The sequence below is a fragment of the Pan troglodytes genome, chromosome X, assembly GCF_028858775.2.
Source record: "Pan troglodytes isolate AG18354 chromosome X, NHGRI_mPanTro3-v2.0_pri, whole genome shotgun sequence".
NCBI classification, from domain to species: domain Eukaryota; kingdom Metazoa; phylum Chordata; class Mammalia; order Primates; family Hominidae; genus Pan; species Pan troglodytes.
In genome coordinates, this window is record NC_072421.2 from 126,990,545 (window position 1) to 127,017,669 (window position 27,125).

General features: G+C 39.9%; 1 protein-coding gene across 8 annotated transcripts in view; it reads left to right on the forward strand.

The window, feature by feature from the left end:
• Positions 1–27,125, forward strand: part of OCRL (OCRL inositol polyphosphate-5-phosphatase) — a 59,123-nt gene that overhangs the window by 5,100 nt on the left and 26,898 nt on the right. For 2 of the 8 annotated variants that reach the window (XM_063804399.1, XM_063804400.1), the window contains exons 1-12: positions 2,140–2,313; positions 2,580–2,659; positions 6,764–6,843; positions 10,365–10,403; positions 19,075–19,185; positions 19,610–19,699; positions 20,382–20,502; positions 20,589–20,750; positions 22,319–22,420; positions 22,948–23,062; positions 24,180–24,296; positions 24,395–24,582. In XM_063804399.1, the coding sequence (XP_063660469.1) occupies positions 2,275–2,313; positions 2,580–2,659; positions 6,764–6,843; positions 10,365–10,403; positions 19,075–19,185; positions 19,610–19,699; positions 20,382–20,502; positions 20,589–20,750; positions 22,319–22,420; positions 22,948–23,062; positions 24,180–24,296; positions 24,395–24,582 (1,244 nt within the window). In that variant the 5' untranslated portion in view covers positions 2,140–2,274. Of the gene's footprint in view, positions 1–1,660; positions 1,781–2,139; positions 2,314–2,579; positions 2,660–6,763; positions 6,844–10,364; positions 10,404–15,035; positions 15,106–16,195; positions 16,249–19,074; positions 19,186–19,609; positions 19,700–20,381; positions 20,503–20,588; positions 20,751–22,318; positions 22,421–22,947; positions 23,063–24,179; positions 24,297–24,394; positions 24,583–27,125 lie in introns of those variants that run through there. The other 6 variants (XM_063804402.1, XM_063804401.1, XM_016943763.4 and 3 more) reach the window with 6 other exon arrangements.

Here is a 27,125-nt window from a genome sequence, read left to right on the forward strand (position 1 = left end):
CTCAGATATTTTGTCAATTTTTCTATTAGGTTTCTTTCTTATTTACAGGAGTTCTTATATATCCTGGATACCAAGTCATTCATTCATTTAATCAATATTTTTCTAGCACCTACTTGGCTCCAAGAATGGTTCTAGGCACTGAGAATGCAGCTATGATCAAAACAGACAAAATCCTTGCACTCATGGAACTCAACATTCTAGCGGGTGAAGGTAAATGACCAATAATATTGATAAATAAAACAGAAGTGGTAGATAGTGATACATAAGCAGGGAAGAGGGATAGGGAACATGTATGTGTGGTGATGGAGAAGGGGATTGTTGAATTACAATTTTCAATAAAGTGGTCTAGGAAGGCTTCAGTGAGAAAGTGACATTTGAGCAAAGACCTGAAGGAGGTGAGAGTGCATGCAGAGTGAACAGCAAGTGTAAAGGCCCTGAGGTAAGAGTGTGCCTGGCAAGTCCTAGCAACAACAAGGAGTCAGTGTGACTAAGCAAAGCTAGTTAGGGAGAGTGGTGGGAAATGGTGGGAGATGTCCGAAAGGTGATGACAGCTTGTCTTTTTTTTTTTTTTTTTTTTTTTTGAGACAAGGTCTTGCTCTGTCACCCAGGCTGGAGTGCAGTGGCGCCATCACGGCTCACTGTAGATGTGACCTCGCTGGCTCAAGGGGATGCTCCCACCTCAGCCTCCTGAGTAGCTGGGACTGCAAGCACTTGCCACCACATCCAGCTAATTTTTATAGTTTTTGTAGAGACAGGGTTTTGCCACGTTGCCCAGGCTGGTCTTGAACTCCTGGGCTCAAGTGATCCTACCACCTCGGCCTCCCAAAGTGCTGGGATTACAGGCATGAGCCACTGTGCAGGCCAGTTTGTCTTTTAACTTGTTTATATTGTCTTAAAGTACATACATTTTGAAATTTCATGTAGCTAAATGTCTTATTCTCATTCCATATTCCAAGCTCATATTCAATTTTTTTTTCTGAAAGTTATAAAGTTTTGCTTTTCACATTTAGATCTTTAATCCACCTGGAACTGATTTTTCTTCCATGGTTTGAGGTAGGGGTCTAATTTTTATAATTTTCCATATGGATAAGCAGTAGTCCTAGTACCACTTAGTGGATAATCCATTCTTTCCCCACTGATTTGAAATGTCCCACACGCTGCATATCAACCTTCCATATATGTGTGGTCTGTTTGAGGGGTTTATATTGTGTTTCATTGATTGTCTATCTCCACAGCATACTTTTAATTACTACAGATTTACAGTCACTCTTGATATCTAGTGTATTATAGATTCTGGAGCAAATGAATAACACGATCGAAAAATTACTTTGGGAAAAATATTTTTATGGCTGTCAACAGAGTAAACATGTCAAAGGAAAGAGTAAACCCAACAGGATTTATTTAAAGAAAAGTGCAATAACCCAGATAGGCTATCACAAGGGCTTACAATAAAGTTATGGCAGTGTGAATGGAGAGAAAATAAGGAATCTAAAAGTAATTCCACGTAAAATATTAACAGGGTGTGTTGACTGATTGGATATAGAGATTAGGAGGGGGAAGACGATATATGGCTTTCCAGTGAAATGATAATGAGTTAGTTTTGTGACGCAGTGATGTGTTAACAATGGACTCTATTAGGTAAGAGGTCTGGGCCAGGGATATATATTTGGACATTGTCTAGTTAGAGGTGAACTGGAGGGGACGCAGAGGAGGAGCAAAGGTCTGGGCTTTGGGGAATTCTCCGATTTAGGGCGTGGAAGAAAGAAGAGGAAAGGAAATGGTAGGATAACCAACACGGGACATTATAACCTTAAGAAATATATATATATATATTTTTTTTTACTGAATGATGTGGGTCGTATTGACACAACAGGTTTGAGATCTCCCATAGGTATGACTGTGTTTTGTTTCTGTGGCCTTCAAAGTCCTCAGAACAATTTTGATGTCACAGGTGGCATTTAAAACCCATTCCTTGCTGGACCTGGTAGAGACGCCCCCAGTCCGTCAGGTCTCTCGCTGCAGTTCCGCAGTTTGACCGCAGGGGACGGAATCTGCGGCGGCCTGGAAAACTGGCGGGGGCGCGAGGCGCCGCTCTCTCTTGGGTCAGATTCTCAGCTCCCAGCTCCCCGCTCCCGGCTCCCGGCGCCCGGCGCCCGGCGCGGAGCTGTTCCTCAAACGACACGCAGCCGAGGTGGGTGGGTGTGGGGACGCGGGAGCCAGTGTCGTCGGATCCGCCCGCAGTCCGCTGTCCCGCTGAGCCCGGAGGCCGCCTGGATGGAGCCGCCGCTCCCGGTCGGAGCCCAGCCGCTTGCCGTATCCGCCGGAGAGAAGGGGGAGGGGAGGCCGCGCAGGGCCGGGGGTGGGGGTCGGGGGCCCTGCGGAACACGGTGGGGCGGGGCAACCGGGTGGCCCAGAGGCCGAGCAGAGAGGGGGAGGGGGCCGGCGCGGGAGACGAAGCCGGGCGGGGCGGGGCGGGAGAGGGCGGCGGGGGGGGGGGGGGTGGAAGACCCCCTTCGCCCCGCAGTGCACCACTCCTCCCCACCGCGCTTCCGAAGGAGACCCTTGACTAGCGCCCGCATACTGTCGAGGGTATGGAGATGAAGGGTCCTCTCCGGGAGCCCTGCGCCCTGACCCTAGCCCAGAGGAACGGGCAATATGAGTAAGTAACCACCTGATTCCCACAGAGGAGGGGAGCCTGCCATTACCTCCCAACCCCAAACCGCGACGGGTCACCCACTGTCCTCCTACTGAAGCCACGCGGGCAACAGGTTCAGGTCCAGGTGTGAAGTGCCAGTGCTCTCTAACCTCGGGGCTTTGTCCCCAACTTCCAAGCCTCTGGATTGTGCTTGGCAGTGTGGCTCAGTGGAAGGACTGAATGGGCGGGGAAGCAGGAAGCCTGGGTTCTTAGTTCCTGCCCCTGCAACTGACATGTGTTGTGTAACGTTGGGCAAGTCAATAAAGCTTTCTGGGCCAAAGTTAACTCTTCAGTTTAATAAAACCATTAACTGCCTTACCTTACAGCCTTTGGAATTATAACTGGGGGAAAAATAAATGCGAGAGTGGCTTCCAAAAAGTAAAAGTGCTATGGAAATGCTTCATTGTTAACGTTACAGACTTGTCTTAACCCTATTCAGCTGGTTTCTCCAGTCTCCCCATCCCCTTATCCCACTGGGTTGAAGGCATATTCATTAATTCAGTAATGGTTTAGTGTAGGCCAGAAACTGCCTCACTTACTGACTTTACTGTTAGAAAGAAAAGGTAATGAAATGTGTAGAGATAGAAATGACAGTATTTTATCAGTGTGTCACCTTCCTCTCTGTCATAGGAGCTCCGTAAATACTGTTGACTGATTGATCAAAAGATTATTTTGATAAGCTATCACCATAGCTGCTAACCTCACTCTATTGTCACTAATGTCTTATCTCAAAAATATCCATGGTGACCATTACGTATCATAGGCCCCTATCCCTGTGTGCCCAAGACACCTCACTTGGATATTCACTGGCTTCTTGACATCATATTCCTTCCCAGTTTAAAAATTGTTCACTTAAATCTTGCCATCTCCCAACATTGGCTTCTGCCTAAAACCAATTTTCTCAGTCCCCACTTTTAGATCCTCTGTATCTATGCTGTCTGATTTACACGGAAGAAATTCCCACTGGCCCAACCTGCTCTTCTCTGAGACTATTGGTGCCACTCTAACTGGATGTCAGCTAATTCTGTGAAGTAGCTCTTTCATAGGTCCTGCTTAGTCAGCTCTACTGGGAAGTTCATCAAACCCGGATTTCATCAAACCCTGGAAGACTAGTTTAATGAAACTAAACTAAATTCAGAATTTAATAAAACAAAATTCAGCAGAAAAGTGGAACACCACTAACATTTCCAAAGGCTAGAGTGGGTTACAGAGAGGTGACTCTTGGGCAAACCAGTAAAACTTGTGTGCCTTGGTTTCCTCTAATGTAAAAACAAAGTCATGAAGATTGAATAGAGTAGCTACATTGTTGAGATGACCACAGCCCAGAATCTAGTCCCTCGGATTAGTAGATTTGGAACTCTGTTGAGCTAATAAGGAAGTCTTGTGTTCCAATTCTGTGTAAGTTATGGGGGTATAGTTGGGGGTATATGTGGGGGTATGGGGTTGCTATATAACATTAATATATAGGTAACACTATATAACAACTATATAACAACTAATATAGTTGTTGCTATATTAGCAGTTTATATATAAACTATGTAAATAGTTTTAAATATATATAAACTATAGTTTTAAATATAAACTAACATATAACTAACAACTAATATAGTTGTTGCTATATAACTAACATTCAATGGCTGCTTATGTGCCAGGTACTGTTCTAAGCCCTTTTCATTAGTTAGTTCATTTAATCCACATGTGAGGGTTACTATAAGATAGTAATATCATCATCCCCCTTTTATAGATACAGAAATTGAAGCACAGACAGGTTAAGTCACTTGTTTGCAATTAGGGAGTAGAATACCTGAGATCTGATCCTATGTAACATGTCTCAGAATTACACTGAGAAGTTTCTCTTGAAAGCATTTGCTGGAGACACCTAATACCATAATACCATCTGTAATCCTCATATTCTTTTCTCTCTGGTGTCTTTTCTGACTCGAGTGTCCAGAACTTTTTACTTTTGGCTTTTTTATCCTAGAACTTGAAGCCTGACTTAAATCTTTAGGTCTGTGGTTCCTACTGTCAACCATAGGAAATTTGCTTGACCAAAATTACAATTAAAAATCAGGGTTTTTTTGGAAACAGGGAATCAAACACTTAAGATTCATCTTTTTCAAGGATAATAGATTATGACAAAACCTGTTTGACCTTTAACCTTCCTTGAACAAATCAAAGTGTTTCCTAGGGATAAGGCAGAGTTGGCATTCAGGATTTGTCACTCTTTTCTGTTTGACAACTACCAAATTCTGAATTCCATTGTTTTGCTGTATACCAATTATTTCTAATCTTTATATTCTGAAATGAATAATTACACTCAGAATTTTTATGCTTATTCTTAGCCCTACTCTTTTATTGTAATTTAGTGGGTAACACGTAGTAAATACTCAATAAATGTTTGTGAAATTCACTTAAATTCTCAGTTTATTTGTTTTGTAATAGTTTTTAACAGTACTGTCCAGATGAAGCTTTAATGCTAATGTTCAACACCATTTCTTGTTTATGTATTTTGAGATTTTAGTGGTTTGTGTTTATCTTCCTCAAAGTAAGCTCTTCCTCCTTAACCCTTGATTTCTCAGCCTTTTATCTGGTTTCTGGTTTCCATCTGGGTTTATAGGACTCTCCACTCAACTCATGAACTTTCCAGATGGAAAGGGGCCTGCCCCATATTCCTGTAATCACCTTAGAGTACAAACCCCTGCAAATTAGGCAAGAAGGATCAGAGCAGAAAAACAGCATTAATACTTTTATTTCCCTTAGTTCTATCTAAGTAATTACTTATCCTATCCCAGGTTATCCTCTTCAAAGTTAACACATTTGAAAATGCAAAAAGCAAAAGCAACAAGCACCCCCAAAAGACAACAAAATAGAAATCAAACCCTTCAAAACAATGACATTTTAATGTCAGAAGTTGGACAGTTTCATTTAAAAATTCACTGCTGCTTATAGCTTAATTAAGCTAGTTAATTTATTCAACCAGTATTTGTTGAGCATCTATTAAGCTGCAGACAAAACTGAATATGATCTGGTCTTTGCTTTCAAGGAGCTCAAATCAGTGAGGGGAAATAAATATAACCATAATGGAGTGTATAAGTGTTCTATTAGAGGGGCAAACAAAGGCGATAAGGCTGCTGGTTCTGCTTGGGGGTACTGAGGACAGTTTCATGGAGGAGGTGATATTTGAGATGAAACTCGGAAAGAAACAGAGTGTTCCTGACAAAAAACTAAAAACAATACTTGAAGAGTGCTTGACTTTGAGAATGCTAGTTGACGTTCAGAATGGCTGTTTACCAGTAGGTTGTACCTTGATTCTGGACCACTAAGGATAAATAATAAATGAAAAATTAATATTTCAGGAGTACGTATGGATTTAGAAGTATGGATTTCATCTGGGGAGTCAGGTTTACTCATGTTTATGTAGAAATACCAGCGTAAACTTGGAAACCAGAGAAGAAACAAGGGATTTGAAGGCAATCCAGTTGTGATATCTGCCACCTTGTTGGTCACTGATATTTTGACCAATCCAGCTGGCTGAGCACCCCCTCTTACTCCTCCATGAACCTGAATGCTTGTTTGAAGAGACAGATCCATTCTTTGGTAAAAAGCCATGGGAATATAATTGGAAGGTTAATTTATGAATTTTCTAATTCATTGATTCCACACACACGAGCAACTGCTGTGTGCCAGGCTTTGTGCTAGGTACTAGAAATTCCGTGGTGTAAAGATAGCTGTGGTCCCTGCACTCATGGACTTCACATCTAGCTGTCAGTTCTTCACTCTGGTATGCATACTCTGAAGCTATATACTCTGTAATTCATGCTCTTAAGCTTGTACACTGTTTTTAGGATATATGGCCTAGAGAACAGTGTGGGTAATCAGATGTTCATCACCACTAGCATCCTTTTAGGCCTAGAGCAATATCTAGCTGTCATGATGCTCAGATCCAGGGAACTAGATGCAGCGAGTCTAGTAAATACAGACTAGATTTGTATAACAGGACAGTGAAGTATTTTGTTGCTAAATGGGTTTTTCAGTGGCTGTTCTTTGATGCGTTCTTCTGTTTCCTAGGTTAATAATCCAGTTGCATGAGAAGGAACAGCATGTTCAAGATATCATTCCTATAAATAGCCACTTCAGATGTGTTCAAGGTACTAGCTTTAATTGCTTAGCTAGTTTTATAATGTTTTTTCTCGGTCATTACTGCATTATGTAATACCATACATATTTAAATTTGTCACTGCATGTAAAATGAAATGTATTACTCTTTGCATAAAAAGATAACATTGAGGAGATGATACTTTCTCTAAGAATGCTGAAGGGTTATATCGAAATATATTTGTATATGTGTGTCTATAGTCTCACCTGTTTCCTTGGCTTGGGTTAGAGATGTATGTAGATTGTTACCTGTGTAGGCAGTTTTTTATGCTGACTGACCTATATGTGGATTTAAATAACATTCTTGGGCTTAACGGACACAGTGCTCATAAGGTACCAAGGTCACTTGGATTCACACACATTCAGCACTTTCTCCACATGCTATTTGAAATTAAGACATTTGGCAACATACCTTGCCAGACTGTAATATCTTACACTCAATTGTGCTGATTCTCAAACCTTGACATTGGTGAATCATAAGAAAATTGACTCTGGGGAGGAAATATTTGGCCTCCTGCCCTCAAATTTGGGGATGGAGCATAGAAAATCTGTTGTTTCATCTGCTACAATGAAACTTAAAAATTGGGAGGTTTGTGTAGGAGGTGTTGCTTCTGTCATCTCACATTGCTCTAGAAAGGAAATTGATACTAGAGAACAAATGCATTCTGTTTTCACTAGGGACCAGTGGCTTTATCTGGCAGAAGCATTCTGTATCAATTGTAGCTTCTTGGAAAACTTGTTTTTTCAAGACAAGGTCATTTCCCAGGCTCAAGTGATCCTCCCACTTCAGCCTCCCAAGTAGCTGGGACTGCAGGTGCACCACCCCCCAGCTAATTTTTTTTGTAATTTTTGTAGAGACGGGGTTTCGCCATGTTGCCCAGGCTGGTCTCAAACTCCTGAGTTCAAGCAATCTGCCTGTCTCGGCCTCCAAAAGTGCTGGGATTACAGGTGTGAGCCAGCATGCCTGGCCTTTCTTGGAAAACTTAAATCTTACCTTGCATGGATTATTTCTTAAACTACATTGAACTTTTTTTTTTAATCACTAAGTGACATGTACATAATGTAATACATTTGGAAAGAACAGAAAAGTGTAAAGAAAATAGGTCACTTAAATTCCCATCCTTTCAGAGATAAACACCTAGCATTTTCCTTTTTTCTACACATACATTGCAGGGTGAGTGATACTCATCTTATACAATTTTTTGTCTCTTCTACATGCTATTGTATTATGAGCACTTTTCCATGCCATTAATGGCTATATACCATACCAGTTTATGAATGGTCCATAATGTAATTATTCCCCTATGTTGACATTTGGGTTATTTTTCACTAGTATAAATAGTAATATGATGAACATCTCTGCACCTAAATATACCTGCACATCTCTTATTTCCTCAGGATGTATTCCTGTAAGTGAAAATACTAAGCTAGTGGATATGACTTTCTAAGAATGCATGTGTTAAGAATTAAAAATAACTTCAATGAATAGTGTCCATATTTGTATGGAAGAATGAAGTGATAGCTATTTAGCCTGCCCTATGTGAGAGAGACATACTAAACAAGGTAGCCGCGTTCCATAGTAAGTTGCTGTGGCCACCTCACTTTTCAAGGTGTAGGCCTTCACAGAGGGGAAGAGCCAAAGAACATGACTTTAAATTAATATCCTATTAGCTTTGTACCTTTTTACTCTACCTCTAGGATCTCTTTTACCCTGTTTCTCTTAGTATTTTTAATAAGAAATCAATTGCTGATTGTTAGATCGTAGTGCTGCTTCTTAGAACCTGGGAAAATATGTGCACACATGTAATGTAGTTCCCCATGACTAAAGGAAGACTTACTTTTGATTTTCATCTCCTTTCTATTTCCTGACCCCTGCATCTATTTTGTAAACTGTGGCCAGGCGCGATGGCTTGCACCTGTAATCCCAACATTTTGGGAAGCTGAGGCAGGAGGATTGCTTGAGCCCAGGAGTTCAAGACCAGCCTGGGCAACATTGCGAGACCCCATCTCTACAAAAATAAAATTAAAAAAACAACATTTGCCAGACGTGGTGGCAGATACATGTAGTCCCAGCTACTTGGGAGGCTGAAGCAGGAGGGTTGCTTGAGCCCAGCAGTTCGAGGCTGCAGTGAGCTGTGATTGTGCCACTGCATGCTAACCTGGGTGAGAGAGTGAGGCCATCTCTAAAGAAAAAGAAAACCGGCTGGGCGCGGTGGCTCAGGCCTGTAATCCCAGCACTTTGGGAGGCCAAGGTGGGCAGATCACGAGGTCAGGAGATTGAGACCATCCTGACTAACACGATGAAACCCCGTCTCTACTAAAAATACAAAAAATTAGCTGGGCGTGGTGGCGGGTGCCTGTAGTCCCAACTACTCGGGAGGCTGAGGCAGGAGAATGGTGTGAACCTGGGAGGCGGAGCTTGCAGTGAGCCGAGATCGTGCCACTGCACTCCAGCCTGGGTGACAGAGCAAGACTCCGTCTCAAAAAAAAAAAAAGAAAAAGAAAACCATCTGTAAACACTCAGGTTTTACAGAACTAAAAGTTAATGAAGAACAGTAGTAAACATACAATATCTATGTCTTGATGCCCTAATTCCCCTTGTTTAATCATCCTAATAATAATATCGAGACTACTTTTTAGTGTTAAATGAGTTAGTTCCTTGCCAGTTGCTTCTGTTGTACCTGAGTAATGGAACCAAATAAACAATTCAGTCTTGGGAGGGAGGTGAAAAAGGTGAGACTACTCCATTTGACCAAGGTAGATCCAGGCTAATACCAAGGAGTCAGTACCCAGAGTTCAATTAGCCAGGAGGGTCTGGCAGGTGCACTTGGTCAAATCCGGAGAAATCAGAGGGGAAGAGATAGGTTGGGTCTAGACACTTGTTGTAAAGGAAGAAGTCCAGGAGAACCATTGAGAGATAAGAGAAATCCAAACTTGCAGACTGCTTTGCACCCTGTTTGGTATGGAGGGCCTTGGGCCCACAGGTAGTAGTTGTAACCTGAAGGTATACTCTGCCCCCATGTGTGGGGCAGGGGCAGAGGTGATGAGATCACTGGGAAATTTTCAGAGAATAGATCTGAGTTAAGAAAGTAATTCACCTCTGGGCTTTCAGGGTCACTTCCTTTGCCTTCTGGTATCTAAAGAAGTATCTAAAGGACCCAGAGTTAAATCATTATGTTACAGTTAAGGGGAATTAAACTTGCTTTCGCTGAATTAACATGTTGTTATGTTCTGTACTATTAATTTCTCGTTCGTTGATTTACTTTGAGGAGTTCCATTTGGTTACTTCTTCAGTGCATTTTTATTTTAGTTGATTTGCTCATAGTCTTTAGAACCCAGTGCTATAAAAAATCCCTTTAAAAAATATTAAACGAAAAGGGATTTAAAAAAATATGTTCTAAGACCTAGGAGTAGTGACTGAGAGAAGCAGTTATTTAGTTAGGCATGTATTCTTTTGGTTGTAATGAGTGGTTTTCTCTTCCCTAATCCTACTCTCTTTTTTTTCCCCTCTCAGAAGCAGAAGAAACTCTTTTGATTGACATAGCTTCTAACAGTGAGTATCTTTCTGAATGTGCTTGATTTTTATTCAACAAATATTTACTTGAACACTCACTACATTTAAGACACCTTTTGGGGCACATTTTTTATTTTACCATCTTTTCCTGTAGTCTCCTGTAGCAGCCATACAAATTAGCACTGTTTCCCAAAAACATGTAGGCTAAGCCTAAGAAAAAGCAGGTGACTGGTAAGAATCTTTATAAAAATAAAAAATAATGATCTACCTTTCTAATGCTGAACTTCCGTGAGCTACCAGTATTGTTGCTGTCAGTTGAATCATTGCTGTAGAATTGATAATTGTAGGAAGGGCTGATGTTTAAAGCACATAAGGTTTATTGGTGGAGTTTTTTGGGTCATTTTTTAACTGCTATTACATTTTAAGTTTTTTCCCTACCCTCTTTTTAAATTTTGTGTGTTAAGTCATAATATTTTCCTTTATTTGTTGTATTTTTTTGGAAGGCTGAAGAGTCCCTTAAATTGCTTGTCCAGGCATTCCTTTAAAAAAAAAAGTTTAGTCTTTTATTTAAGCCCCATCCCCTCAAGGCATCTCTTTATTAGAGGGAACATGATCTTCTTTTCAATGTTTCCATTCTCTCATTTTTATCTGTTTGAAGCAAATCATCTTTGACTTTCTGTGCAAACTGTTCTTTGTTTATCATCTAATTGTACTATTTTATGGAGTGGAGAAAATGGGCACTCGATGCTACTGTGAGGTTGCTATGGAAAAGAGTTTCTGACCACATGAATCTAAATCAAATGGGTTGCCTTATCTCTTGGTTGAGTCCTTGGATGAGTGGGAACTGGCACTGAGCTTGGGACTAGGGGTTTACGTAACTTTGTTTAGACAGTCCCTGCCCTTGGCACTATTAATTTGTATTGAACACTTTAAGTAGGCTTTTTTTCTGGCTTGAGTTTTTTTTTTTCCCTTTGGTCGTGGATTTTAGAAGTCTTAAAGGCTGTGCCTGAAAGGCCAGGTAAACCCCAGCTGCAAGTATCCAAGAGAGAAAATAACTTAATGTCTATTTCTTATTGTGCTTAGAAAGGAGAAGGCAAAAACAACACTTAAAAAAGCAAAACTAGAACAAAAGCAATTCCATAACAACTGACACTGCTGCTGAAATAAGAGATGGAAATGTCCTGTATTTGATGTGGAGAAGTATTTGATTCAAAGCTGAAAAGTTAAACTGAGCTGTGCCTTTTCTCTTATAAGCACCTAATTTTCGGCATTAGTTTTGTTGTAGCCGCTTCTACATTAGCCATGTGTTGCTATGTCCAGAGTTCTAGTTACTGGCTCATAGGGGGAAAATAGGTAAGTGACCACTTGAATAAAATCCTTTGTTATTTCTACCCATTTAGTAGTATTTGCACTGAAACCATATTTTATCTTGATCCTTGGGCTTCATACATAAACCTTTATGGTACACAGTGTGTTGCAGGAAGGAGATCTTGGGTTTGTTAGGCAGGCCTGATTTTAATGTAAATATGCATTTTCCCATTGTCTGGATATTGGTGTTAAATGCTTTGTAAATAATTTTTTCTCACAGAGGTAATACATCTTCATTATATACAATTTACAAATTCAGAAAAGCTTAAAGTATCAAATTAAGATTATTTTCCTGCAATCTAGAGATCACCACTGTGGTTAACATTTTTATGTATTTCCTTCCAGTCTTTATATTTTTACATAATTGGAATCCTCATATGTAGTTTTTATCCTGCGTCTTCATTTAACATTATATTGTCCCATTTTCTTATGTCATTTACAATTACTTTATAATATGCTTTTTAAAAACCAAATATTTCACCATAGGTCTGTGCCAAATTTTATTAAATTAACTTCTTTATAAAATTAAGTCATTGTCAAGGAACATGATATATCTGTTTTTTTCAGGTCCTCTTTTATATCTTTCAATAAAATTTTATAGTTTCTTAATATATATAGTTTTTAGGTTAAGTATTTTGTGGTGGATTTTATTTGCTGCTATTGCGAGTGGAGGTTTTTTCTATGTCCTTCTAATTGTTTATTACTAGTATACAGAATAGCTGTTGAGTTGTGGATATTTCTCTTTTATCCAGTTGCTTCATTGAAATTTATTTTTAATCTTTTTTGCTTTTCATTTTGTTTTTTCATTTTGGTAGCTAACCTTAATATCTATAAATAATAATTTTGTCTCTTTTCTAGTAGCTACTATTGTTGTACACTATACCAGTGAGAATTTTGGGACCAGTGGTAAATGATGATGTTTCTTGTTTGGCTCCTGATTTCAGTGAGAATGCCTCAAGTGGTATTTCACTGTTAATGACATTATTGCTTGTTGATTTGACAGGGTTTTTTTTTTTAATTAAGAAACTGCATTTATTTCAAGTTTGTGTTTTTTAAAATTATGAATGTATACTGAATTTTAGCAAATGTCTTTTTGGTATTTATGGAGATGATTTTATTCTTCCTTATTTGACCAATTGGTACACTGTATTGTACTGATTTCCTAAAATTAAACTGTCCCTTGTTTATCCATTATTCAACAAATATTTGTTGAGTGCCTTCTATTTCTCAGGCACTTTTGTAAGTGCAGAATCAGTACAGAACGACGAAGATAAAGTTGCTGCTCCTACTTTGGTTCTTGCTTCTGTGCAATTCAGTACTAGTGTCACACAGATACCTATAATTCAATCATTCATTCTATAAAAATATGACTATTTTTTATGTGCCAGGAACTACACTAGGCTCTAGGGATATAGCAGAAAGCAGTACAGTCATGATACTTTAAGGATTTTAATATAGGAAACAGACTTTAAACTGATAAGATATAGATAATTGTAGTTTTTTTTGTTTGTTTTTTTGAGATGGAGTCTTGCTCTGTCGTGCAGGCTGGAGTGCAGTGGTGCCATCTTGGCTCACTGCAAGCTCCGCCTTCCAGGTTCACACCATTCTCCTGTCTCAGCCTCCCGAGTAGCTGGGACTACAGGCGCCTGCCACCATGCCTGGCTAATTTTTTGTGTTTTTAGTGAAGACAGGATTTCACCATGTTAGCCAGGATGGTCTCAATCTCTTGACCTCGTGATCTGCCCGCCTTGGCCTCCCAAAGTGCTGGGATTACAGGCGTGAGCCACTGTGCCTGGCCCAGATAATTGTAGTTTTAATAAATGCTCTTGAGGAAAAGTACTAAGAGTTTATGAGAAGAGTAAGTATATTAGGAGGGTGGTCAGGGAAGACCTCTTTGAAGAATTGACATTTAAATTGAGACCAGAGGGGCTAAGTAAGAGGCAGGTTAAGATGGGAGAGAGAAGAATTTACCAGGTAAAGGGAATCACAAGGCTCCAGGCTGGGAAGTAGCTTGACACTTTTCTTTGAAGTGATAGAAGACCAGGGTGCCTAAAACAGGTCTTGGGCACCAAGGTAAGAAAAACAGGCTAGGGGGCAGATCTGGCAGGATCTTATAAGCCTTGTCTTAAATCTGAATTTTGAGATTTCAAAAATGAGAATCGTATGAAGGATTTTATGCTGGGGTGTCATCATTTGCATGGAAGCAGAGAGACCAGTTAGGAGGCTGTTTCCGTAGTGTAAGCTAGAGAGTGTGGTGGCATTAGTAATGAAGAGAAGCAGTCAGACTTGATAGATGTTTTTGGAGGTAAAATCCATAGGAATTGGTTTGGGTGTAAGGGGTGAGAGGAAGTGTCAAGGATGAATCTCGGGTTTCTGACATGACTGTGGATGATGGTACCATTTGCAGAAATAAGAACACTGCAGAAAGAATGAGTTTTCCTCAAGGGGGAAGGGTCATGAATTTAGTTTTAGTCATGTTTAGTTTGAGATTTTTTTTTGTTTGTTTTTTGAGATGGAGCCTCGCTCTTATCGCCCAGGCTGGAGGGCAGTGGCGCGATCTCAGCTCACTGCAACCTCTGCCTCCTGGGTTGAAGCTATTCCCCTGCCTCAGCCTCCTGAGTAGCTGGGATTACAGGCACCCGCCACCACGCCCAGCTGATTTTTGTACTTTCAGTAGAGATGGGGTTTTGCCTTATTGGCCAGGCTGGTCTGGAACTCCTGACCTCAGGTGATCTGCCCACCTCGGCCTTCCAAAGTGCTGGGATTAACAGGCATGAGCCACCTCACCCGGCTGAGATTTTTTTTGAGACACCTGAGTGTAGATGATAAATTGGCAAGTGAATGTATGCATCTGAATCTCAGAAGAAAGTCATCTGGGTCACTAGCATGTAGATGATATTCAAAATCATAAGAGATGATGTGATTGTGTGTGGACTGTGCTATCCAATACAGTAGCCACTGGCTACATGTGCCTATTTAAAATAATTAGAAATAAAATGAGAAATTCAGTCCCTCAGTTGCAGTAGTCACATATCAAATTGTTAGCTACCATATTGGACAGCATGGTTTAGAGCATGCCCATAGTCACAGAAAGTCCCATTGGACAATACTGGTATAGAATGAGAAAAAAGATTTATGTTTGAACTTGAGGAACTCCATTTTTAAAATGTTAGATAGAGGAAGAAATACTTCAAAGGGCACTCAAAATTAGTGATGAGAGAGAAACTAGATGAGTATGGTATCATAGAAGCTTTTGGAAGGGATTATATCAAGCCCTGATTAACTGTTGATTTCTGCTAATAGGTCTAATAAGATGACTGAAGAATATCCATGGGATGGAGGTTATTGGTGAACTTAAAGCAATTTCAGATAAGTAGTGGGTGTGGAAGTCATATTGGAATGGATTCAAGTGAGAAATGGGAAGTCCGTGACTGTGTGTCTTTTAAAGAAACGTGACTGGAGGGGAATATAGAGATGGACTGGAATTGGAGGGAAATCTGAGATCCAGGAAGATTTTTGTTTTTCAGATGAGAAGGACTTAGAACACGATTATATGCTAATGTGGAGGAGCTAGTGAAAGGGAAAGCGTTAAGGATATGGGGGTGTGTCTAGGGATTAGTTGTAAGATTACTGAGAGAATCAGAGGGGTTGTAATTCAAAGTGAAGGAGGTTTGATGGGAGTGATCTTCTTCCTTGTATCAGTAGGGAAAGGATGAGATGAGTACAAATACAGATAAGTTTCCATGTGATAGCTTTATTTTTTCTCTGAAGTATGAGCTGAAGCATTCTGCTTAGAATAAGAGGGCTCAAGAAGATGGGGGATCCAAATTTTGAGGATAAATGAGTAGGTGTGAAACAGTTGTTTCAGATAGTAGTAGGAGACTGATTGACTGTAGGACCTTAGGTTGCTTCCTATGATAGAGGACCCGGTTGAGATTGGCAATCAGGAATGTATAATGATAGCCATCTGGTTGTGGGTGTGCATATTTACCCCCTCTGCTTGTTCAGGTATAAGTACAGAAAGGCAATTAGTTGGATTTCTGAGGGTTGGTATTTAGCCAGGTAGGTGCCACGGAAGAACAGAGAGGTAAGGCAGTTCTGGGTTTTTGCAAGAGTGTAATGATGGCATCTGTTTGATAAAAGGGGAAGTGAGAGCAGGAAGGGGCTGACGGATAGTAAGAAAACAGAGAAATCAATGGGCTGGAGGTTCCCATCAGATTAAAAAAAAAAAAAACAGTTACAATGGGGATAATGAGCAAGTAAGTTGGAAGGAATAACATGTCAGGGTGGGATATTTGAATTAGAGGTTTATGAAGTGGTGGTGTTTCTATGATGACAAAATCCAGGGTATAACTGAGAGGGTCCCAGTAGCAACTGAGGAAGTGGTGGCTGAGGTGGAGGGGGAATGTCATTGGATGAGGAAGCTGAAGGTGTTGACTGGGTTTTCTGTGCTAATTTTAAAGGGACCCAAAATTAATGGCAGGAGATCGAGTGGAGAGAAAGTCTTATGAGCCAGGTATTGTATCTTGGATTCTGAAGTTTCTGGGAGGATGGTGCATGATCTTGTAGAGGAAAGGGAGGAAACGGTAGATCCCAATGGATGAGCCTCAAAGGAGAAAGGATTTTGCCTGAGGGAGAAGGAGTAGTCTGGTGGTGTTATTAGGACAAATAAAGACACCAACTCAAAAGTACTTCAGGTGTGGGAGAATATAAACAGACTCCATTAAGAGGGTTAGGCCAGGCCCGGTGGCTTACGCCTGTAATCCCAGCACTTTGGGAGGCCGAGGCGGGCGGATCACGAGGCCAGGAGTTTGAGACTAGCCTGGCCAACATGGTGAAACCGCGTCTCTACTAAAAATACAAAAATTAGCTGGGTGTGGTCGTGCGTGCCTGTAATCCCAGCTACTCAGGAAGCTGAGGCAGGAGAATCACTTGAACCCGGGAGGTGGAGGTTGCAGTGAGCCGAGATCGCGGCATTGCATTCCAGCCTGGGCAGTAGAGACTCCTTCTCAAAATAAATAAATAAATAAAAATAAGAGGGTTGTAGGAGAAGTGCTCCTCCTAGGGACCAGCCAGTTTTGCAGTTGACTCTGAATTTTAATGTGGACATATGGTCAGATCACTCGGAAACTACGAGTGCCTGGGCTTCACTTCCAGAGGTTCTGTTTTAATTGTCCTGGAGTGGGGCCTGGGTTCAATATTGTTTTTAAAGTGCCTCTGGTGGCCAAGCACAGTGGCTAACGCCTGTAATCCCAGCACTTTGGGAGGCCAAGGTGGGCGGATCACGAGGTCAGGAGTTCGAGACCAGCCTGACCAACATGGTGAAACCCGATCTCTACTAAATATACAAAAAGTAGCCGGACATGGTGGCGGGCACCTGTAATCCCAGCTACTCAGGAGGCTGAGGCAGGAGAATTGCTTGAACCCAGGGGACGAGGTTGCAGTGAGCCGAGATCACGCCACTGTGTTCCAGCCTGGGCAACAGAGCAAGACTCCGTCTCAAAAAATAAATAAAAACAAAAATAAAGTGCCTCTGGTAATTTTAATGCATGCTACTGAGAGATGCAGAGAATATTCAGATGAAGTTGAGGATGTAGGAGTGTTTGCAGATCACAGAGGTCCAGAAGGTTTTAGGATGGACAAGAAGAGTAGAAGGTTGAGTCTTGAGGTAATTTGTTTTCTTTCTCAAGCAACATGGTGAGGGAGCATCCAGTGTTATTTTGTGAGCAATTTCTGGAATCTTCTGGCCCATTAAATAGGTCAGTTATATATTTGCTAAAATATGTCTTTCAAGAATTGTGTGTTTGTGTGTGTGTGAGAGATAATAAGGGTTTTTGTTCTAAATTTATGTCAGATAGGAAACTACTCTTTTAAAACCACATTTAGTATAAATAATCTGAGAAAGAAAGGACTTGTTAGGCCCTGAAGGAGTTTTCCCTATATCTTCATGGCTGCTATAATTGACACTTTTTTCCTTCCCTCTCTTTTTTCCCCTCTACAGTGGCACCCTCATTAATTTTCTTATCCGTAGTCTATTTGGGTGCCTTCTTTCACATTTTTCTCCATTTTTATCTATTTTCTTCTAATTAATTATTTTATTTTCCTTTTTGTAACTCATTTTACAAAGACAGAAAGAAGAAGAAATGCAGAGGACAAAAAGCTAAAGGTTCAGAAGTGGATTTCCACCATAAAAACTAGGATTTTCGTTTCATTTTCTCATGTATTTGTTATTTACACGTGGTAAAGAGTCCAGTTCATCAGTCATTAAATACCTTCTGTCTGTGAAGTCTGATGTTACTGTCACCAGTAGAGTGACCAGCAAGCCTTATTTGCCTGGGACTTTCCCAGTCTTAGCATTGGAAGTCCTGAGTCCTAGGAAGCCTCTGAGTGCCATACAATGCTGGGACAGTTGGTCACCCTAGACTCCTGAAAGTGCTGGGTTCGCTGTATGTGCACCCTGCATGCGTACCCTGCCTCTTGCCCTTAAGGAGCTTGTAGTTTCCAGAGGCATGAGAAAATAACGTATGTAATAAATCAGTTACAATAAGAATAGAAACAAGTACATAGGTTTCCTGGATCACCACATCCAAACAGTTGATATAGATGATAACTATAGGGCATCAAAAAAGGGGAGACAATATGTTATACACATAATAAATTAAAGCCCTAGCTAACTTTGCTTCTAATTCTCCTAGTTTCCAATTGGCTGTACTTGAACCAAACCACTTCTGAGCATAGGTCATTATATTGTTTTTGTATGTTTATTCAAGACATACATTTTAAACTTGAGGTAATGAGTTGTAGATGCTTCTTTTCAGAATACTTCAAACCAGTATCACTATTTTTAAGTTATTTTGTAAATTTAATCTGTACTTACGGACAAACCATCCTACTTATTTTATTCCCTTCATGCTTCAGATACTCTGACAATGTGATCTGGACTTGAAATGGTAGGAATTTCCAGCTAAAGGAATGGGAGGGAGGGTGATTGAGGAATTTACCTTTTGCTGGAATTTGAAGGTCCCTGCTTTGATGTCTGAGAGATAGATCAGAACGCAGGAAAGTATAATTTTAGTATGTGTCATATCCTTAGATCGGGCTGCTCATGGACACGGTTCATCAGCCTTAGGAGTTCTCACTTCCCTTAGGGTTCCCTCTCTGCATCACCCCTTCCACCACCGTCATACTGACTCTCTTGATCTTGTATGTGTGCTTCCTATATTAGAGATCTGGAATATTTGTGATCTGGACCTTCTTCTGTTAACCTGATAAGTTGAGAATATGATCCCAGTAAAACATTTTATCCCATAGCAGTATATGTATGGATTTCAATTCTTTTTAGGTGGCTGCAAAATTCGGGTTCAGGGGGACTGGATCAGAGAGCGCCGCTTTGAAATCCCTGATGAGGAACACTGTTTGAAGTTCCTCTCAGCTGTCCTTGCTGCTCAGAAAGGTAACTAAAGACTCAGCGATTTTCTTTCTTCTATTTCAACGGGAGTGGAATTCTGACATGCTGATACAGAGGAAAGTGGCCATTGGCAAAATACCTCACCCTTTAAGCCCTGATAGCTGATTTTTTTTCTTCAGGAGTGAACACAGGGATAGGTTAGGGAAAAAATCTTCCCAGCTTTAAGGACACTAGGCAAGTTTTCAGAATATTCAGTGTCATGGCAAGCACAGCTTACCATAGACTATAATTCTCCTTCTGCCCCTAGATGACCCCAGAGCTGCCCTCATTTCCTTAGTTTCTTCCACTGTATCCAAAAATGGTGCTGGCCCCTGCATATAAGGAATGTTGAAAGAATGGCTTTTGGCTATAGTAAATTCTACTCAGTGAAAGACTTCCCAGTTTCTGACCATGAACCTTATCTCTCTAGCTCAGTCACAGCTTCTTGTTCCAGAGCAAAAGGACTCATCTAGCTGGTACCAGAAATTAGACACTAAGGACAAACCTTCTGTTTTTTCAGGTACTAAAAAGTTCCTGGTTTCCTTGTTGCTATGGTCATTGCAGAGTCAGTAGATTTTGTCAGGCCAAATATGGTGATGTAGATTAAAGCCAATGTCAGACACATTCTCCTGCAGAGTAGTTTTATCAAGTCCAGGCCCACTGACCAGTGTTCACTCCTTATCCTTTCTGTAGCATGGTAGCTGTTCAGGAGCCAGCTTAGCAGGGTGGTAGAAAGTACAAGCTCGAGAGCCAGACAGCCTGGATTTGAATCCCAAGTCAAGAACTTACTAGTTGTACAACCTTCATCAAGTTACTCAACAACTCTGAACTTCCCTTTTCCTTTCTGTAATATGGGAAGATTTTTAATAGTACTTACTTCTTGGAGTTTTTGTGATGATTAAGTGAGATAATGATACAGTCCCTTACTCTCAACCAGGCATTGTGCTCAGTCTTCAATAAATGTTAGCTATTACTAGTCTGTTCCAAGTTCTTATAAACTTCTATTGTTCTAGTTAGTATATCAGTGCTTCAGGGATAGGTATGCTTCTTCGAACTCCAATCCAAGTAATTTCTACCCTTATGATAGTTTTCTGTTTAGTAATACCACTGATCAAATTGTGATCAAATCAAAGCCCTGTTACCCTGGATATGTTGGATGTTAGATTTTTTCCCCGTTTGACTTTGGGGTCTGTGTCTTTCAGGGCTTCTTGGATTTGAAGACAATTTTTCTTCTATGAATTTGGACAAGAAAATAAATTCACAAAATCAGCCTACTGGGATTCATCGGGAACCCCCACCTCCACCCTCTTCAGTGAATAAAATGTAAGTCCCATGTGAAAACATATTTGCCTTGTAGGAGAATTATAGTTTAAACAATTTTACTTTTGAATCTCTCATTTATTTGCTAGGCTTCCACGTGAAAAAGAAGCTTCTAACAAGGAGCAGCCCAAAGTGACCAACACCATGCGGAAGCTCTTTGTACCAAATACCCAATCTGGGCAGCGGGAGGGTCTCATCAAACATATCCTGGCAAAGCGAGAGAAAGAATATGTCAACATTCAGACTTTCAGGTTAGTGTCTCTTTTGCTTCCTGAGTCTAAAAAGTTAGTATATATAACAGACAGTGGCCTGTTGATATTTAAGACATTAGCCTAATTAAGAATCAAAATATGATAAAAAGGAATGGTTGCCTGTTTCAAGCTCCTGTCTCTATGCTGGCCAATAACATGCATATCAGAAATAATGCAGATGCTACAGTTTCCCTTGGATTTTCTTTTTTGTGTGTGTGTGGGTCAGGGTCTCTCTTTGTCACCCAGGCTGGAGAGCAGATAGATCATGGCTCACTGTAGCCTCAACCTCTCAGTCGTAAGCAATCCTCCCACGCCCGCCCTGCAAGTAGGTGGAACTACAGGTGCACACCACCACATCCAGCTAATCTTTGTGTTTTTTATAGAGACTGGGTTTCACCAGGTTGCCCAGGCTGGTCTCAAATTCCTGAGCTCAGGCAATCCACCCGCCTTGGCCTCACAAAGTGTTAGGATTACAGGCTTGAGCCACCGTGCTTGGCCTTCCCTTGGATTTTCTAACTACTAATAATGCCATGTCTACTAATGTCTCTATTGAGTCCTAGAGAACCAAATCAAGGTCACATGTACTAGAGAATTTTCCCCTAGCACATTCCATAAGCAAGCGTGTTTATATATCTGGCCTGTTAAGTTTTTTTTTTTTTCAGCCAATATTAGAAAATTAAAGTCCATCATTACCACTAGCTCTTAACTTACTTACTTTGGTAAATAAAGAAAGTTTCACCCAGTCCTCTTGATTGGGAGGTCTATCTTGGGTTCTTTTATCTGTATTATTTTTTATTTCATCTTTACTTGATGACATCTTCTTTTCTGGACTTGTGTGTGTATGCTGCATGTGAGGTACCATGTGGCATGTATCGCCAATGCATGAAGCAACACCACGTTTCTTTGTTATTCATGAGCAGAATGTACCCTTCTAGTCCAAGATTCTAGTCCCATCTGCTATCCTGTCATACCTCATTTATTCTAATTCAGTCATAACTATATCACTATGCTAAAACTTCCAGTTCCTCATATCCCCCACTATGCTTATATTTGTGTGTAAACAGTTAAGACAGTCATGAGTTTTCCCTTCTGCTTTCCCCCTTAATACTATGTCTGCCTCATCAGAATTTCCTACACAGATGTCCTTGTAATCCTTCAGTAAGTGAGTTCCTGGAGTCAACTATAGCCCCTTATAGAACATTTATCCATATTTGACTAGCTTACAGCATGAAGATACCTCTTTCCCATCCATAAGCTCTCCTATCAAGTATGAGTTTGGATGGAGCTTAATTGAAAGGAAATGTGGTATAGCAATTACCTTTGCATTTTTTAAAAATAAAGACTTGGTTTCCTTCTGTAGTTTTACTTAATGTAAAATTTAGAGAAAATAAGCCCACTGCCTTTGTGTTCTAGATGCAAAAGATCTTTCTTACATATGTGGCAAAACATTTTGAGGAATTATGTTAGCATATTGTGAACATACCTTTGTATGGAAGCGAAAAGAAAGACCTTCTGTTGGTTTATACTTGATCTTTGTTTTCAAATTATCTTTTCGTATTATGTATTAGATTTTTTGTTGGAACTTGGAATGTGAATGGCCAGTCTCCAGATAGCGGGTTAGAACCTTGGCTGAACTGTGATCCCAATCCTCCTGATATCTACTGCATTGGGTAAAGAACACTTCTGGAATTTCCTTTTGGCTATATGTTTGGTGTTCATTTACATGATGTTTTGCCTTTTTTAAAAAAGACTGTTGGTAAAACCTACTGTAGACTATACACGAGAGTTAACTTGCGGGTCAAATTTGTGAGAACAGAAAGGAACAGATACCTAAAATGGTGTAAGGAAGCATCTAATTTTCTTGAAACCCGTAGGAATCTATATATTCTGCATAGAAACTAAGACTTGGGGTCAGTTCTAACAGTGACAGTTCCTAGGATATAAGAGCAAAGCTCTGCTGTTATCCTCTGTGGGAGGTATTTTGATTTATTTTTTGCATAGCTTATGAATGTACTTGTGGGAATTCTTTAGAAAAGAAAGCTACTTGTTCTTACTGATAACCTGGGTGAACAGAGCAGTTCTATAAAATTTATCTCTCTCCCATCTTTTTTTCATCTAATGTTTCAACATATGGGACAGGAGGTAGCCAGAGATAATTATGGGATATGTATAGATCTCATATCCCTTTTTTCCTCAGATTCCAAGAACTGGACTTGAGCACAGAAGCCTTCTTCTACTTTGAATCTGTGAAGGAACAAGAATGGTCCATGGCTGTAGAGAGAGGTTTGCATTCCAAAGCCAAGTATAAGAAAGTAAGCAGCATTTAATTATCTTTTTAAGTATATGACTAAATAGGGCTCACCGGGAGTTATTCCATTATCTACAACTTGTTCCAAAAGAATAGTTTAATTGAATTCTTCTCTGTGTGTAATACTGGGATAGGGCAGATTGATCATTCATCCTTATTTCCTAGAAAAAAAAATCCCTAAGCTTTCTGATACTATATTTTCATTGCTTAGATAGCTTTTAGGGGAAAAAAGAATTTTATTATGCTTATATCAATACTTAGTTTGAAATAATTACATATAAGATTTCTGATTTATGCAATAAAACTTGAAGATTTAGATTACTCACTGACATGGTCAGAATTGAATGCTTTACAGAAAAGCAATATGAAACGTGGGCGCATGGTGCATGTGTTGCAATCAGAGCAAGAATAGAAGTGGTGTGGAATTTGAACGAGTTCTAAACTTGGTTTTAAGTTAAGAGAAGAGTTGACTTTAGCAAGATGGGCCAATTTGTTTGTCTTTAGAAGGTATGTGGTAGAGGCATTTAGCTACCAGAAGAGTTAATTACAGGGCTATCATACTAAGGTCTCTAAAAGAAGTAATGTGAGTAATTTCTCTACATCTTCTAACAGTTTATATAGGTAATAAAACTCCTGGGGATGTTATTCCTCTCATATAGGTCCCTGACTAATGTATATCTCAGACATATTTCTAGCTGTAGTTCACAAGTTAAAAATAAGTAAAAAAGATTGCTGTTTGGTTGATTTCAATTTCTTAGAAAATTAGACATCAGAAACTAGGAAGGAAAGGTGGAAGGAACAAGCTGGGATAGTGGCTTTATTATATGAACTTTTAATGCTTCTTACTCCTGGTAGGCTGAGAAGTGATTAAAAGAATAGATCTAGAGCTGAAAGTACTCATTGTCCCTCCCGGCTTTTAACTCTTATTGATCAGTGCCAGATTAGAGCCTCCCCAGAGAATATTAGTTTCCACTTGATGGGGTCCACTGAGAAATTAGAGGATATGAAGTCAGATTTGGGCACTAGTATATCATCTTGATGGAAAATTAGTCGTGGGACATTAGAAATGTGGCAAAGATTGGTATTAACATTAACCTTTTGTAACTCCCCGGAACTCATAGGTTCAACTGGTGCGCCTTGTTGGGATGATGCTTCTTATATTTGCCAGAAAGGATCAGTGTCGATACATTCGTGATATTGCTACAGAAACAGTTGGAACTGGAATCATGGGGAAAATGGTGAGTTACTTTGGAAATGAGCTTGATTATTATTCATGTTCATGTAAAGTTCAGTTGCTTGTTCTGTGTACTAATTGAATAATTACTCTTGCTAACAGGGAAACAAAGGTGGGGTAGCTGTGAGATTTGTATTTCACAACACCACCTTTTGCATTGTCAATTCCCATCTGGCTGCACACGTGGAGGACTTTGAGAGAAGGAATCAAGATTATAAGGACATTTGTGCGAGAATGAGTTTTGTGGTCCCAAATCAGACCCTCCCGCAATTGAACATCATGAAACATGAGTAAGTGGTTAACTCACCTGTAGCCTTTGAGTAGTGGCTACAGGAGTTTGGATAGTGTAGAGATTAAATGTGAGATACTGTAGAGCTGTGAAGAGTGAAAGATTACCAGTGAGGGATTGGGGTCACAAAGGAGAGGGTTTTTGAGTAATAACAGAATCATTGAGGCAGAGAAATTAGACTTGATATCAGAGGAAAAGATAGTTCTATTAGTGGGGCACCTAGAATAATGCTGGAGGGTCTGTAGTTGGAGTCAGTTTTTATTGTTTTTATGATAAAATAGAAATATTCATTGCAAATGTAATAAAAGATAAAATTAGAAGTTAAATTTCCTCATTTCTTATTCTCTACCTAGCCAGTCCCTCTCTCCAAAGGAAACCATTCTTAACAGTTGGGTGTGTAGCCTTTTAGATCTGTACTGTCCAATATGACAACCAGTAGCCATATATGGCTGTTAGGTACCTGAAAGTGACTGGTCCAAATTAAGATATGCTGTATGCATAAGCTATATATTGGATTTTAAAGACTTAGGAAGAAGATGTACGATATCTTGATTTCTAAAATATTGATCACATGTTGAAATAATTTGGATATATTGAGTAAAATGAAATTTATTGATATTCACTTGTTTTTTTTCTTTTTAAATGCAGCTACTAGAAAACTTAAAATTATATTGTGAGGTGCATTATAATTCTATTAAATAGCACTATTCTAGCCTTCTGTCTATTCATATACAAACACACACATAGGTACTTGGTGTATAAGACTGTATTATTCTATTTATTGTGGATTCCTTTCCAAGCCAGTATATATAGATCTACATTATTCTTTTTAATGGCTGTGCTTATTAAAAACAGGGGCAGCAGAGAGAGGTCAGTGAAGAATGGGATTTAATAAGCATAGAAGCAGAGATGTGTTGAGGAGTAGATGTGGTGGTAGAAAATGATTAGTTTTAAAGAAATTAATATACCTAAAACCATAAAAACCCCAGAAGAAAACCTAGGCATTACCATTCAGGACATAGGCATGGGCAAGGACTTCATGTCTAAAACACCAAAAGCAATGGCAACAAAAGCCAAAATTGACAAATGGGATCTAATTAAACTAAAGAGCTTCTGCACAGCAAAAGAAACTACCATCAGAGTGAACAGGCAACCTACAAAATGGGAGAAAATTTTCGCAACCTACTCATCTGACAAAGGGCTAATATCCAGAATCTACAATGAACTCAAACAAATTTACAAGAAAAAAACAAACAACCCCATCAAAAAGTGGGCAAAGGACATGAACAGACACTTCTCAAAAGAAGACATTTATGCAGCCAAAAAACACATGAAAAAATGCTCACCATCACTGGCCATCAGAGAAATGCAAATCAAAACCACAATGAGATACCATCTCACACCAGTTAGAATGGCAATCATTAAAAAGTCAGGAAACAACAGGTGCTGGAGAGGATGTGGAGAAATAGGAACACTTTTACACTGTTGGTGGGACTGTAAACTAGTTCAACCCTTGTGGAAGTCAGTGTGGCGATTCCTCAGGGATCTAGAACTAGAAATACCATTTGACCCAGCCATCCCATTACTGGGTATATACCCAAAGGACTATAAATCATGCTGCTATAAAGACACATGCACACGTATGTTTATCGCGGCACTATTCACAATAGCAAAGACTTGGAACCAACCCAAATGTCCAACAATGATAGACTGGATTAAGAAAATGTGGCACATATACACCATGGAATACTATGCAGCCATAAAAAATGATGAGCTCATGTCCTTTGTAGGGACATGGATGAAATTGGAAATCATCATTCACAGTAAACTATCACAAGAACAAAAAACCAAACACTGCATGTTCTCACTCATAGGTGGGAATTGAACAATGAGAACACATGGACACAGGAAGGGGAACATCACACTCTGGGGACTGTTGTGGGGTGGGGGGAGGGGAGAGGGATAGCTTTAGGAGATATACCTAATGCTAAATGACGAGTTAATGGGTGCAGCCCACCAACATGGCACATGTATACATATGTAACTAACCTGCACATTGTGCACATGTACCCTAAAACTTAAAGTATAATAATAAAATAAAATTAAAAAAATTAATATAGAGAGTAGAGTCATTGGGGAAAGAGGAGGAAAGAGTAGGGATATTCAACTATTTTCCATAATGTCTCAATAATTAGGATCATGTAGAATTCTATTTCACAGTGGTAAAGTGAAGGCCTTAAAATGTATGGTCATGAAGTTGCCATGAAATTCCAAAAATTTATTTTCCCAGATTCCATAAATTTCATGTTGCATTTGAGATTGTCAGAATGACCCATTGGGAACTTGAGCTCACTCAACAGGAGAGTCCATTTTGATGTGTTAATTGCATTGTCTCCCTTTGTGGGGCTCTCAGCACATCTAAGGGCCTGTTGCTGTTATTGGGAGCTGAGGATCCCATGGAATGCCAGTCTCCTTCCTGCCTGTAACTTGGGCAATGGTAGACCAATCAGGGTTCACTAGAGAGCCCTGGACCTACTTTTCTTA